A 16,194-nucleotide genomic window follows, 5' to 3' on the forward strand; every position below is an offset into this window, starting at 1 on the left:
TTAGTCTCACATTTACATTACTTTCGTATGCTGAAAAAAATGTTTAAAAAATATTACTAGTTTATTTGAAGTTTCTTTTAAATGGTACAAATGTTATGATGGTAATATTAAATTAGATTAGTTACATTGTGCTACATATAGGAGGGGGTTAAATCTGTTGTGTGCATTGCAGGTCCCTACAGGGCTTCGTCAACAACCAAAATATCAATTTAATCTTCTGACAATTAAAATATGCTTGCAAGAAAAAAATATTTCAATAGGGTAACTAAACTGCATTATTTACAATTGGACTCAATTAAAACCCAAATATAAACCATTGCTGGCATTAAACAGTACAGCTTGACAATAAAAATTTAATAACGTTGGTAATTTCAACTTTTTACAAAAAAAAAAAAAACTGAAATACTTGCGAGTAGCATAGCCTATCATTCATAAGTTTTATTTTGAATCCAAACCAGAGAGTTCATGTTTACTTTTGGTAATAACTAGCAGGATTACCAGGCATTGCTCGGAGCCATGTAAAAAAAATAAAATAGAAGAGGGTAAAAAAATGTCTGTAACATATTTATATTAAAAAAGTAGATCTCTCTACCTCTCTTAATCTTTTTCCTTCCTCTTTCTCCACATACGTCTTCCTCATCTTCTTTTACCTCTCCCCAGCTCGTTCTTCTCTTTTGTTTTAATGGATTGAAAATAATGTAAGTCATTCATTCTTTACATGATAGGTAACATAGGAAATGGCTGAAAAAACGACCTCCCCTGACGAAACCTGGCTGAGTTGATTCCCCAAAGAATGAATAATTAAAATTTTTATTTTTTATTTTAGATATTATTCATCCAGACCCGTGCCAAAAACGAATATACCAACTTTTCGGATGTTTGTCTTGTAGTTTTGATGTTTAACTGGACACACACTCTTTTCCATTAATCAATGATTAGTATGGTTATCCGGTTTCACTCAGGTACAACAAAATCGAAGAGTGAAAAGTGTTTGTCACATCTTTTGTTACCTCTCTCTCTCTCTCTCTCTCTCTCTTTCACCCTTTCTCCTATCTTTCTATCTCTCTTCTGAGAGGAGAAAAGAAACGTTGACACATTACTAAAAAATAATCTAAATGTCGACACCCACCTAACTAATTCTTTTCCTGGTGACCCTGAAACAATAAATATTACAAAAAAGGTGGTCCTACAGAATTTAAACCAAACTACTTTTTTAATCCTAACTTTAATTCGACAAACATTGGTTTTGTTCAAATTCTCTAGAAAGAATCACCTAAAAAATGTGCCTATATTTTGTCCAAGACGGTGAAAAAGAATATTTTATTTATTGTATTTTTTAGCTGGACATGGACAACTTTCTTTTAACATTAGCATAGATAGTTCAGTTTACGATACCACAAAGATTACGTTTTTGTTCGAATCCAGAATGTCCCTTTATGGGTAGCTAGATTTTACCAACATTACAAACCGACTTTGTTTCTAACTCTATCCTCCTGGGGAGGCAAATAAATTAATAGGAACAAAAGTGAAAAAAATATAAGTGTAAATCAAGGGAGCTAATTCAATCAGGCAAAAATTTACATAAAATCAAGTTTTCAACTGCTGTTTTAAAGAAAAGTGTAAATGTGTCATTCATTGTAGAGAAAATGATTTTGAAAGAAAGTAGAAAAATAGTTATATGTTGACATTTTTCTAAATACACACATCAAAGATTGACTTCTTATTAGTGCTGATTTTAACTTGAAATGTCATTGCTCGCTAAGACTTTATTTCTTTTACCCCCCCCCCCCATCCCCCGGTAAAAATCAATGGTAAGGATAACTCAATTGATAACGCATATTGAAAATAGTGTTTTCATTTTTTTTTTTTTTTTTTTTTTTTTTTAGAGAAAAATGTCTTTCATTAACACTAATCCTCGGTTCAAGGTGTCAATATCGAGTAGAGTTATCTTTCTTGATTGCTATAATAGATTTTTACCAAAAAAGTATTTAACTGCAGTTACAAGAAACATCTTATTTCGATTTATTTATTTTTTTGTTAGTATATCGTGCTGGCAATATTTTGTATAAATGAATTTTGAAAAGAAGAGAAAATAATAGTAACCATTAAAACTAACTCATTGAAACATTTTATAAGCCTGTAAGGTCATAAAACAGATTAAATTGTACATGAATTCAGTGTGAATCTTTTCTAACAATAAAATTAAGTTGATAGAGTAGCGTCTTATCTTCTAGTTTTAATTTAATTAACATCTGGTACCTTCCTAAATTTAAGGCAGAAAACATATTTTCTCTTAATGTAAACCAGCACAACACAGTGTATAATTGAAAATGTAGGATTCAATCAAGTGAAAATCCTTACAAATGTAGTGCCATTTAGTGACAAATGAAAATTAATCATGAGAAACAATAGATCACACCAGCCTAAACATTGAGCAAGTTTCCATTTCCTCGTGAAAAAGCAAAATAATAGTGCAAAAATGACGCAAAAGAACAACTCAATAAAATTACAGGATGGTTGCTAGATAAGGGGTATATTTGTCAAACAGTAATTTATTTTTACAAAGAATAATTTTTATAAAGTTTTTGAAAGGCTAATATTATAATACACTCATAGATGCTCCAAATGTCGTCTGTGTAAATCAAAGAAGTGATTATGCCAATGAAATGATAAAATTTAAACAATAAAATTTACAGCCTCAAATTTCCCGCTTTTCTAGCAATTAAGTGTGGTAATTTGAATAAAAAAAATAACCTAAAAAATACTATTAATGAAACAGGAAAAAGAATTATACAATTAAGTGAAAGGTTAATTTATTTATTGTTTTAAAATAATCCCAAAAATGATTGAGTAATCACAAAAAGAATTTCATTATATTTACCATACACTAAACATTAGTTTGACATACCTATTTTTACCAAAGAGGAATGATTGTCATCATCATCATCATCATCATGACGGGCTCCTTGCCAGGACCAATGTGACTCTTCCTCTCCGGAATTTCCTGTCTTCCATCAGTTGCCTCAGATCTTCAGGTTCACAGTTGGCGTCGTGTGCTATTTGTTGGATGTACGTGGATCTAGGGCGTCCTCTGCTTGCGTGTCCATGTCGTGGAGACCATAGCAATACATCACTCACCAATTCATGCTTGCTCCTCAGACAATGACCGGCAAATCGTAGGTGTCTTTCTCTGATGGTATTAGATATGGCAGGTAGATTGCCATAAAGTTGCTGCTTTGTGGGATGATTTTGCCAAGATATATTTAATATTGTTCTTAGCATACGGGTGTATGTGTCGTCTAGTTTTCTTTCCAATCTTTTGGTGAGTGTCCAGGTTGTAGCACCATAAACAAGGACAGACTCTACCACTGCCCTGAAGAACTGCCTTTTCAGTTTGTCAGCCAGTCTCGAAGTCCATACTGAATGTAGCCCATCCAATGCAGTCCATGCTTTTGAGATGCGAATTCTGATATCTCTCTCTGTGGAAACTATGTTGCTGCCCAGATAACTCAGCAACTTTTTTCAGTGTTGATCCAACCAAAGCCCTGATCTCTCCTTTCACATTGAAAGTCATAAACTTTGTCTTATCCGCATTTATGTGGAGACCAATGTCATTTGCAGACTTTTCTAGCTTACGTAACAGTGTTTGCGTATTAGCAGTGTTGTTCGCAAACAAAGCAATATCGTCTGCGTAATCTGTATCAGTTATGTGTGCTGATTGATGACGTCTGTTTCTGGATTCATTTAGGGTCAAGCCTAGCATGTTGTGTATATCAACAGAGGTGTGAAGTACAAAGTCAAGACAGAAAAAAAAATATTTTCAAATTTAGTTGGACGTCGATTGTGTTATATCAGTTAAACAGAATAATCTCATGTGAGTAAAGGATTTTATTCTATTTTATTTATTTATTTTTTTTCATTACTTCAAAAATTGCTGTGAAGAGCATACCGATCCTGGTGATAAAATGTATTTGAATCTCCGCAAATGTCAACCTTACATCATAGCTCGTGTGGAAGTTACAACAGTATAGGATTGCCTCAACAAGCTATACCGTCTGATGAAAGAAACACTCATATCAAACCTAAATCGTGGCAGAACGAGGATATAGTCTACGGTAATCATGTAGGACCACTCATAACGGAAGACTGATGTAAAACCTGAACTCATAAATGGGCCCTGGTAATGTCATGGGGAGCAGCATGACAGTTATGCGCCTCAGCGGAAGAACTAAAGAATCAGTCAATGGCAGGGCACAAAAGACGCTGAGCGGAAAAATCATTAAGAGATCAATGAGCAGGTTCAACTAGTCTAATTGAGAAATTACTGCGATCCGCCTGTAGACGTAGCTCACACAGGTGATATTATCCAAGTTATCGAAAGATTCAATATGACTCTAAATCAAACCAGAATTCCATACCGCATCGACCGCCACATGGGTAACCAAGGGTCGCTACTTGGTGTGCCGGCACTGACCATAGCTATCGATAAGTTTACTACAGCACCAAAACCTAAGCTAGCAAAATGTAGACATACCATCAAAATATCCACTTTTAATGTACGGACACTTCAACCCATATCTCAAATATCAGAACTTGTTGCTTCATCCAAAGAACACGATATCGATATTGTGTGTATTCAAGAGTATTGTGTGTATTCAAGAGCACCGTCTCTTCCACAACGACATGGACATAAAGTACCATGAAATTGGTAACAGCTAGACACTAGTATCAGCGTCAGCATGGAAAAATTCGACAAATAGTACCATTGGGGGAGTAGGACTTCTGCTTAGCCCTCAAGCATTGAAATCATTGAAAAGTGCTGAGAAGGAATGATTGTAGGTGGCCTTTATAATAATAGTTAATGATGCAGACTATGAAATTGAAAAACTAAGTGGTAAAATTATGTTCATTTATGCCTTACAAAAATTGAGAAGTACAAACCCCAGCTACCTTATATAAATAGAGATTTTGTCCATCAGACACAGTCTTTTTAAACGTAAATAAATACATTGCAGAAATTGTCTCATTTTGAAATGTAAGAAATTTTAATTACTTTTAGAAATGGAAAATATAATATTGAATAGTAAATAATAAATTCCCAACAAATAAAACGGTTACCATGACCAAAACCTTCAGATCTTCAGTCTCAGGTTCTACCAATTGACCTATTCAACCTTTCTTATAACTAGAGCTTAAAACGTTACCTTAACCAAATAATTATAGCTTTCACATGACGTTATAGATTTAAGGATTTCAAAGTATAAATTCAAACATGAGCAATAATAATAAAAAAAAAATTAAATGATTAGGTAAATATTATCAATATCATTGGAAATTATTTTAATAATCCAAAACAATTTATTTTGCTGTAACTATGTATTGGTGCTAAGAACAATTTAATAATATATTTGAATTTGTAGCTTTAATTTCACTAAGTACAATACTGTATTCAATTATTTACAATGAGTATTTCAGGTATACAAATGGCTATAATCCAATTGTACACTGATTCCCATAAAATCAGTGAAATTAAGCTACATTAACCTGGTCAGTATTTTTATGTCAAGGGTGCTTCCATGCAGAATTTGGTACAATTCTTTCAAGTAATTTTGGAGCTTATAAGTGACAGACAACAAAAAAAAATGCTCAGTAATATAAATTTAGACACAATTTTTCATAAGTTGTTTTAATATAAGTTTTAATAACTTTTTTATTATTTTTTTCTTTTTTACAGAATGTTTCATTACAGTAAGTCAGTGAAAGCCATTTTGGATGCTTGGCCTGGGAAACAGACATTCGGAATTTATCGTTTTATGCCTCTGTTTTTCCTGTTGGGTGCAACTTTGGAATTTTCTATGATCAATTGGCATGTAGGAGAAGTTAATTTCTGTGAGTGCCTTTTAGTTTCAGCCAAATTACCATACATCCTTAAGTTTGTAGACATAATATTACACATTTTTCCATCTACTAAATTTTTTTTCTAGAAAATGTTTTAATTTCAGAAAAATTAAGGTTCATAATGTTTTCCATCAGCATACAAGTTGGAATTTTATTAAAGCCAATAAGATCACTCGGAAAGAAGAATTTCAGGTTAGAATATCTGTTCCGACATCTTTTACTTGACACTGATAAATTCTATTTGAGTCACAAGTTGGTTTTAAAATGTTACTATTTTTGTGCTAGAGTAGAAATCCTGAGGATTCTACAGATAATGATTCATGTTCTATGGATACTGGCATGTTCCCAGATGGGAATTTGCCGAGTTATCAAGAGAAAGTAATTTACATTTCAAATGAATTTGGATTGAATACCCAGAAAAAAATTTCAGAAAAGGTAAAACTAATTAAAGATGTAGCATATCACATGACAAAAATGGCCAAAATTTGATCGTGGCCTATGCATTTTTTTCTTTTTTGACAAATTTTAAGATCTGATATTCTCAAGAAGTCAGTGTTGTGAAAACAAAGATCACTAATTTTTACAATTTAAAGAAGTTAATGAGTATTTTTAATATTCCAACGTATGGACATTAAAGTAAAAATGAAGGCATTTTCTATGAAAGAAGTATGACATCCTTTCATTTTGATCATAATTATCCTCTTTTTATTCAATAAAATATGAAATCAAAAAAAAAAAAAATGAAGCAATAAATACTTGAACATTTATACTCGCTTGGCATTGCTTGAATAGGTGTGTTCTTATCAGTTGGGGATCTATCTTTGACATATCAAGGCTCTAGGGACAAATTTATCTTTAATTGACCTTTGACAACTAAATATTTTTGTTTACTAGCCAAACCCACATGATTTTTGGAATATGACATCTTCGTTCTGTGACGGTTATGTACATAATAAATTTTTGGTACAAGTGCACTTATTGATCTGTGCTGAAATAAAAAGCCATTCTTAACATGGGGAGGGGGTGTTTTGTACCTATTTTGTACTTTAACCTTACAATTGAATAAAAAAACATAAAACTTTGATTAAACTTGGAAATATGATTAAAAAATAGCATGGATCAGTAAGTGCATTCACACCAATTTTTTTTTGTATGTTTTTAATAAGTGTAATTCTAAATATACAAATTTTATGTTGATATTTGAAAGTATAAACATTCTAATTTATTTTTTTTTAAACAGCTTTTGTTAAAAAAAAAAAAAAGTGTATATGGTTCTATTAAACTTTTATTGTTTAAATAATTTAACTTTGTTTTATTAAAAAAATTGTAAAGATATTTTTCACTCAGTAACGAGCTTTGGAAGATTGTCAGTGAAAGAAATGCAAATGCCAAAAGATAAGCATTTCATTATTTCTAGTCGCCACTTTGAAAAATCACTCGCAAATGTGACTGTTTCACTTGCAATGTAGAGCCCTGCATCAGTTCAACAGTAGTGGTGTTGCTATCAAGCTGAAATATGGTTCTGTTAAGTCAGGATTTATCTTTTTGAGAAGAAGTTAGTTTATTGCTAATCTCCTTAGGCACCTCTACAAGAGAATGCTAACACATTGCTTAGGTATTTTCTTGTAGACTAGAGTGTGCTAATTCTAGTGTGCTGGCTTTTCAAAACCACACTTGATCTTGTCTAACCTGGAGAGGAGACAAATAAAATACTTGAACATTTTGAAAAATAAAATTTAGCATTTCAGTATTCAAATGATAAACAAATTTTAATATTCCCACGTATAAACGTTTTCAACTGAAAGGCTAAGATGTTTCCTATGGAAGTAGGACATCATTTAATTTTGATCATAATTATCCTCTTTTATTCAATAAATTATGAAATTAAATTTTTATTTCCAATGTCCAATAATTTCTTTTTCTAAATCTTGAATGCAGATAAAGTTTACAAGAAAAGGAAAATCACTGAAGCCCTACAGCAAGAAAATCTTGTCACTTCTACAAACGAATTGTGATTAAAACTTTCTTTAGCAATAACAGCCATCTTTTATTTAGAAAAATGCCAGCCGGTGTGTCATGGGCGACATATTTAAAGCACCTTTCAGTAGCCATGATTTTTATGATGGCAGGAGCACAAACAGTACATTTGTTATATCGACCTCTTGAAGTGAGTGAATTATATTTTTCTTTTTTATTACGTTTTAAAACGTAAGCCTGTTTTGTTTACATTTCTTTCATTTTAGAATTTACTCAATACATAAAATAACTGGGAAAGCTTAGAACAAGCTTGTACATGATAAAAATTAAACTTTCGGCTAGGGATTTTATCTTGGCCACAAAAATCAACAGATTAGACCATTGCTGCAATGATCTAATCCCTGTTGATTTTGCAATGGGAGTGTAGTTCTGTACAGTTCTTTGCCTTCTCTCTTTGAGAAGGGTAGTTTATTGCTAATCACCTGAGGAGAATGCCAACAGGGCTGCCCAGGCACTTTGTGCAGGTCAAAGTGCCCCTCTTCGAGGGTGCTGACTTCTCAATCACATTTTCTGACCCTGGTGTTAAAGTTCTTGCAATGGAAGAGAACTAAACAACAATTTAGTTATTTAATATAGAGAAGTAATAATTTAATAAAAAAGTGAATTGTATATTTTGGCTGCAAATTCTCATTCGCAAAATATATATGTATGTGTGTGTATATATATATATATATATATATATATATATATATATATATGAAATTGAAAGCACTTATTTAAAATTTTAAAGCTTTTAAATAAATATATTTATCAAAACAAAATGCATTGGATCCTAACTGCTTTTAAATTTCAAACATTACAATACTTTGTCATCTTAAAATGCATGTCAGCATGTAATTTCCTACTAACTTCAATATTTAAATGGGTGCCATTAAGAACAAGATGGATTTCTATTACTTTCTGTGATAAATGCTAAAATAAATTTGTTTTATTACACCCCTAACGAAGACGTTTTTACATTAAAAACTTTGGGACTTTGAAATAATATATATAAAAAAAAAAAAAAAAGCATTGTTTGATTTATATATTTTTAAAACTGTATTAATAAAATTGAGACCAGATCACAAACAGTGTGCCTATTTATCGTGTCAAGTTAACTTTAATAATTACATTGATTTTATTTATTTACTAGCCTAAAACAAAAAATACCTATGATTATCTAGTGCATTATCATATGTGAGTCATGTAAATTACTGACTATGGATAAACAGCTAAAAAAAAAACATTAACACAGATGGCAACAGTTGCTAGTGGTAGTTATTGTTTCCTTAAGAAAATTGCAGGCATTAGCGGCAGTGGCCAAAAGAAAAGCATCTGGCTTCATGCATTGTCTGGCAGTGGCAACTAGTGGAATCCACTGGTTGTCATTGTTGGCGCTGGTGGTTACTGACAGTGTTGCTTTAAAATGTTTATTTGCCTGTCCAACTGTGACTGTCGGTGCATCAGTTATTGCTGAATTCAGGTGGTTACTTGTGGGTACTTGCTGCCTTGATAACTCTTCGCCACTGTCATTAACTGTCAGAGAATGGCGACCATGACTGACGTAGTGTTTGCTGCGTTGGTGTCGATAATATATCGCAACATGTTTTGTACGTATGCATAATATGGACCGTGCTATATTTTACATATATTCAAGTAAAATCGAATTGTTAGTTGCCTTCCATGTTAAGACTAGATCAATAAATAATGTTTTTTATTTCAGCATGGTCCGTAATTCGCCTAAGTACTCATTTTGTTAAATACTAAGATCCTGAAGGTGATCCAGAATTTGAACTGAATCTGTTCCAGAAAATATGTCTATTTCCGCTTAATTTGTAAAAGTATATGTCCTCTAAAGAAACTAATAATCACATTTATTATATCAAAATATTTCTGAAAACTCCCAATTAGGTTATTACTAAACGTGCATAAGCTAGTGATGTCATTAAGCAATCTGTAAACTTTGCCTATAATATGCATCCATGTATGCAATCTGTTTTGAACATTTTTAATGTTTCGCTGTAATGTTTAGAGGAAAAACTGAAAGGAATATTGAAGCAGTTCAACTGTCGAATTGAACGTTATATTTCTGAAAAACCCTATAATCAATCAGTAGCAAGGCCCTTACGGTTTAAATAAATAATTGTATAGAAGTTTTACATAGAAGCTGAAAAAAAAAAAAAAAAAAAAAAAACGTAGGAGAAAACTAAGAAAAAAAAAAAGATAAAAAGAATTTTAAGAAAAAGGAAATGAGAAAAATTAAGAAAATGAGATGAAAAAGATGTAGAAAGAAGATAAAAAAAGAATAATGCAAAGACGAAGAAGATGTAGAAAAAGAATACACTGATGAAGAAGAATGCGCAAAAAAGATGACAAAGAAAAATTTGAAAAAGAAGACGCTGTAAAAGGAAGAAGACACTTACCAATTAAGAAAATGAAGATGTGGAAAAATAAAACTAAGAAGTAAGAAATGCCAGTGAAGCAAAAAAAGCACAAGCAGCTGGCTGATAACCAGTTATAAACATGTTTGTTTACCTACTCGCCATAACAAAGGAATAATTATGAGGCATGTAGATTGTGATATATTAACTTCAACAAAGATAATGCACACAGATTTAATATAAAATGTAGCCATAACAATTAGGAAAAACTTGCGAAAATGATAACTTATATATTTTATGTTGTGAGTAAACATTTTGTTTCGGATAATGTGTTAGCGATACTGAGAAAGGCATTGTTCATGTTCATAAATAGTATTCTGTTAATTGAAGAACAACTGGTTCTAATGCTTGGGTGTTTGTCAAAGTAACATTCCATCATTCTACTGAAAGAATGGAAAGGGAGCATTTTGTATTGTCTGGCATTATGCGAACATAATATGTACGAAACTAATGCATTAAATAAGTGGAATAATGAACCATCGTTTTGTAACTAAGTATTACTTTGAACAAAAGATCCGGTAATTTAGAGTCTTGTGGAAAGACTCAAATTAAAGAGGGGAAAATATTAACTACTACTCTGGTAAGATTACATTGGTGAGAGAGTAAGTCAAGGAAGAGGAAGTATAACTTTTATGGAAAGATGAAAAAATGGGTGTATTATTGCACAAAAAAAACCCCGCTGCAATATGAGTTTGGAATCGTGAGTGCAGAATTGCCTCATTGGGTTCCTATAGTGTCAGAAGTTCAGAGGGGAAAGACATTATTTTATTAATATAGAGATAATCAACTTGCGTAAATCAAATTCGGTTTAAAAATAATTTTATTACAAAATTTTGATTTTTTTTTTTTTTTTTTTTTTTTTTTTGTAAGCATGGACATTCTAATCTTGTTGACAAACAAGAGAATGAATTACGGCATGGCCAAAAAATGGTAGAAAAACCAAGTTGTTTTTTTTTTTTTGTTGTTTTTTTTTTAAAACAAATTAAAATCTATTAAAATCCATTATTCTTGAGCAACTTTTTTTTCCAGAAAGATAAAAGCCTGAATTTTATATGAAAAACAAAATATAAAACTTTTTCTACTATTTTTCATAGAATTTTGAATTGAAAAAAACAAAAACAAAAACCATTCACCGGCATTTTTGTCTCGATGGATAACACGTTTATATATTTTTTAAAAGGTTTTTAAATTGATTGTTTATTTATTTATTTTTTTTTTTTTTACTAAATAAGATTTAGGATGATTTGCTATAAGAATATGCAAAAATATTATAACATAAGTACCTGAACTTCAAATAATTTCATCTTTTATCTCACTCTATAGATTTTGTGTGGTGAAATTAAAAAATCCAAAAGAAACTATGGTAGTCTTTACATGAATAAATGTATAGTCATTTAGTCCTGTAAATTTATATGTATTTTTAATGTTGGTTTTGATGATTAAGTGAAGATTCAACTTTATAAGGATTTAATTCTTTTTTTATAAGCGATGCATATTTGTACCCCAGAACTTAAGTAACGATTAGGCTGGCCAGTACCAGATGGATGACCATTTTGGGAATGCTAGGTGCCATATGTATTGGAGACAACTCCTGCATCTAGCATCACGCTTGGTCGTCTTGACTCTGTCTTGCCATCAGGACCAAGTGTTTCTGGACGAGAGAGTGTGGTAGATGCAAAAGTTTAAACTAAGTCAAGGAAAAGGGGGAGATAACTGTTTATAGATATGAACAACTCTTTGTAGGCCTTTATGGTCTACCATAGGTGAGGAAATATGACGTAACGACAAATTGCTGAAAGAAATTATTGTATTTTTAGCAAAATTTGCAGTTATTAATTGATTTTTTTTTTTTCGTTTTTGGTATTTATTTTGCAAAGCATTTCCTATTTAAAAAGGAACGTTTTCCGTAAAAATAATGAATATATATATATATATATATATATATATATAATTTTTTCCTGATAATCTGAAAGAATAATAATTATTAACATATTCAACAAATTTCACACGACAAAACAATGGATGAAAACTTAAACACATTCAAAATTTGGATTTTCAACCTTAAAATTTTATACGTGCACAGTTTTTTTTTTTTTTTTTTTTTTTTTTTTTTTCATCTACAATCCTCACTTTCCCTAAAATACAACATATTTTTTTCAGTTTCGACTGATTATTTTAAGCATATTTGTAACCACAAATAAAGAAGGGGGGTGTCGGTGAAAAACATTATATATATAATATTGATTATGAGGGAAAAAAAGTACACCATTATAAATTGGTGAAAATTTCATATTGATTAGATAATTACTTGATTTCTGGGAGATTTTTAAAGAGAAACTCCGTCAAAAAATACTTACTTCCTCCTGTTTTGGCCGTGCCTAACTTACTTAATGAGCTTTTTAAATTTAGAAGTAGTAAAAATAAAAAATATTTTCTGGCAAATTCTTATGTATCGAAAACTTTTGAAAGCTCTTAAACATCCAATAATTTTAGAGATTAAAACATTATCGTAACAAAATTAGATCCATGTCTTAAACAGAATCTGAAAAAAATTGTACATAAAGGATAAAAATGATTTTATGTGGTTGTTTTTTGTTAACATGATTAAACATTGAGTTGAAAGTTTTAGTATTACACATGAAATTTAGAAAAAATAAGTCAATATGCTACCATAATCAAAGTGTTTACAAAATAGCATTATATTTAAACCAGAGATGTTTTATATTTCTGTTTCTTGTATTGTTCAAGGTGATGTTTGTGTTATTAACATGTAATACTAAACTGATTTTAACTCCAAAATTTTCATAATGTAATCTAATATAGAAAAGGCTATATGTCTGTCTACCTATCATTCTGTCTCCATATTTTCAAACTCTATCTCTTCCGAAACTAAAAATTGTAGAGCTGTGCTAGGGGCCTCAAATGATTGGATTTTTTATGGACTGTTCTTTTATGGGTTTTCAACCAGTAAAAATAGTTTTTAAGGGGTCAAAATTGAAAATATTATTATGCATTTTGTACATTCAACTTAGTTTATTTTTAATTTTTATTTTTAATCAGCGTGTCATAGTAGTAACATCAGCTTTGTATGCTAGTTTTGATTTTTGTTTCAATTCTAGCTGAATTTTTTTTTACTTCTGAAATCATGACTATAATAATAATATATAGGAAATCTGGATAAATTAAAATATCATTTAAGCATATTTTACGACCAGGCAAAGCCCCCCCCCCCTCCCTTGCTAGTCTTATATATACAGGGGTTGGATAAAATAAGAGAAACAATAACGTCCTCAGAAACACAAAAGTCTGGTCAAAAGATGAAGATGTCTGAAAGAGCCTGTCAACTTTTAAGTGGATTGTTAAAGAAGATCGCAAGACTACAGCTCCTAAAATCACTGCAGAGCTCAATAAACATTGATAGGACCCAGTTTCCACAAAAATGCTGCAATTAAAAAACCTCTGCTCTCAACGACAAACGTTTCAAAGTGATTTCAGTTGTGTAAAAACCTCCAAAATTGATCTCTTGAGCAGTGGAAAAATGTGATTTTCTCTGATGAATCATTGTTTTCCTTATTTCCGACCACTAGCCGAGTCTACATTTGGAGACAGCTGAAAGACTGCATTTTCCCAACTGTAAAGCATGGCGAGAGTTCTGTGATAATTTGGAGTACTATTTCTTGGAAATCCACTGGACCAATGATTACTCTTCATGGAAGAATTAACATTCGAGACTATTTAGGAATTTTGGGTGATCAAGTTCATCCTATGGTTTAAGAACTGTTTCTGGAGGGGAATGCCATCTTTCAAGATGATAATGCCCCAATTCATACGGCTAGAACTATTAAAGATTGGCACAAAGAGCATTCGAATTAAGTTGAGCATCTGATTTGGCCACCACAATCTCCAGATCTCAACATTATTGAACATTTTATGGTCGATTTTGGAGATTCAAGTAAGAAATCGATTTCCACTGACATCTTCTTTAAAAAAAACTGGAGGATGTTTTAGCTAAAGAATGCGATAAAATTCCTTTGGAAACAATTCACAATTTGAATCAATACCCAATTGGGGCTGTAATTGCTACAACATATTAAAATAAATTTTGCTGATTTTTAAGGGGTTTCTTTTATTTTGTCCAATCCCTGTATATATTATGGCCTATACACTATTTTTGCTTGAATTTTCAAAAGAAACTGCTTGGGATGGTGATCTTATCATTTACAAAATATCTCAAAGTGGAAACTTTGAGAAAAAAAAACTGTATAAATTAATATAGAAAGAAGAAAGGAAAAAAAAGAGAAAAAAAAATTTTCATTGTTAAAATAGATTGAAAGTGGGTTGTCCGACTTGTCTTTCTCAATTCCCCTAAATACTTAAAATGGATTTTTTTTTTTTTTAGACTTACTAACTTTTGTGAGATGGGATATATATCTTGTTCTTTATTATAAAAAATGGAGGATTTATTAAGGTGATGGTGATGAGTAGTATTTAAGAAAAAGCTTATGTTTGTGAATTGATCACAAGCAATTTTTATTCTCATAATTTCAGCCACAAAATAAAATCAATTTTGTTTGAAATGTGTTAGCGTTATTGACATTGTCTTTGAATTATTTTCCTTATTGACACTGCTATTTATGTTTTTTTTGTTTTTTTTAAATTATCAATCAACCTAGTATATATATATATATGATCTCTATTCGAGAACATTTGTCAAAATCAGCACTTTTAATTCATGTACATACATCATATAGTTTGTAGAAAATAATTTAAATAAAAATGATTTGTTTGTTTTTTTTTATAAAAAAAAAAAAATGATTTATTAAACTCATTAAATTTCAGGATCTGGATGAAATCATTGAGAAAGAAAAAGAAAGAAAAAATGTTGGATCAAAGACAGAAACCACTTTGAAGTCAGAAACCAGCTGACGTGAGGAATGTTTGCCATCATAAAGCGAGAAATGTTTGTAATATATTTAAAGATACTTTGTAAATATGGTTAAATAAAATATTTTGAAAAACTTTTTTTTTAATTATATTTTTAGTTACTATAAATAAATTTAAACAGTGATCTTATCTTTGTACTGGAAACTTTTCAAATCTCTATCTTAATATGAGATAAAATTATCCATTTCTTCTGGGTTAGCATGGATGTTATGGCTACATGGTTTCTCCTGTTCACTACAAAAAATGGTTTTGAGAGATAAACAAAGTAGTCCCTCAGCCTGTTTGTTTATATCTGAACCGATTTCTTTCAAATTATTGTCCTTGTCTAAGGATCAGAGTTGTAATAATTCTTGGTGCAAATTTTCATCTTTTACTAATTTTTATTATCAGTTTAAGAGTTGAACAGCAATATTTATATGGAGATGTTTTAAAGGAAGGGGAGATGAGGAAAATAACAGAAACATAGGCAATTAAGATTTTATCTAAGAAAAAGGAAAGGCACGATTTAAACAAAAACAAAGTGGCATAAACAAAAGTTTGTTTGCAGTGGTATAGCTTGGAAGGGACCATCCTTCTTCAGACTCAATCACAACCAAATATCTTTCTAGAGAATATCACAGGTATACCTCAGATTTCAGATGTTATCCTAGAGTTTTCCTTTGTCCAGCTAAGGTTGGCATACAGTCTAGCCTATTTAACATATGTAGAGATCTTGTCCATTTGTCAGTCTGTCACAATTTTTTTTAAACCTAATAAATACATTGCAGAATTTTTTTTCCTTTTTATATATAGTAGAGACGAGTAATCTAAGGACAGTTATTGAAATAACTAATTTGTACATGTATTTTTTAACCAGTTAATAAATTAATGTTTGATGTTATTTATATCTAATTTT

General features: G+C 30.8%; 1 protein-coding gene across 1 annotated transcript; it reads left to right on the forward strand.

Moving 5' to 3' along the window:
• The first annotated feature begins 5,750 nt into the window (after positions 1–5,750).
• On the forward strand, positions 5,751–15,377 carry LOC145258268 (ubiquinol-cytochrome c reductase complex assembly factor 6-like). The gene is made up of 3 exons (XM_080116302.1): positions 5,751–5,889; positions 7,837–8,065; positions 15,195–15,377. The coding sequence occupies exons 2-3, from the start codon at positions 7,958–7,960 to the stop codon at positions 15,279–15,281; spliced, it is 195 nt and encodes a 64-aa protein (XP_079972428.1). The 5' UTR covers positions 5,751–5,889; positions 7,837–7,957; the 3' UTR covers positions 15,282–15,377.
• The last annotated feature ends 817 nt before the right edge of the window (positions 15,378–16,194 follow it).

Source organism: Euprymna scolopes, chromosome 1 (genome assembly GCF_053919585.1).
Source record: "Euprymna scolopes isolate OS-2025 chromosome 1, ASM5391958v1, whole genome shotgun sequence".
NCBI classification, from domain to species: Eukaryota; Metazoa; Mollusca; class Cephalopoda; order Sepiida; family Sepiolidae; genus Euprymna; species Euprymna scolopes.

Coding starts and splice junctions, on each gene's coding strand:
- LOC145258268 (XM_080116302.1), top strand. CDS start 7,958: ATGCCAGCCGGTGTGTCATGGGCGACATATTTAAAGCACCTTTCAGTA. Junction 8,066..15,194: donor TGTTATATCGACCTCTTGAA/GTGAGTGAATTA, acceptor ATTAAATTTCAG/GATCTGGATGAAATCATTGA.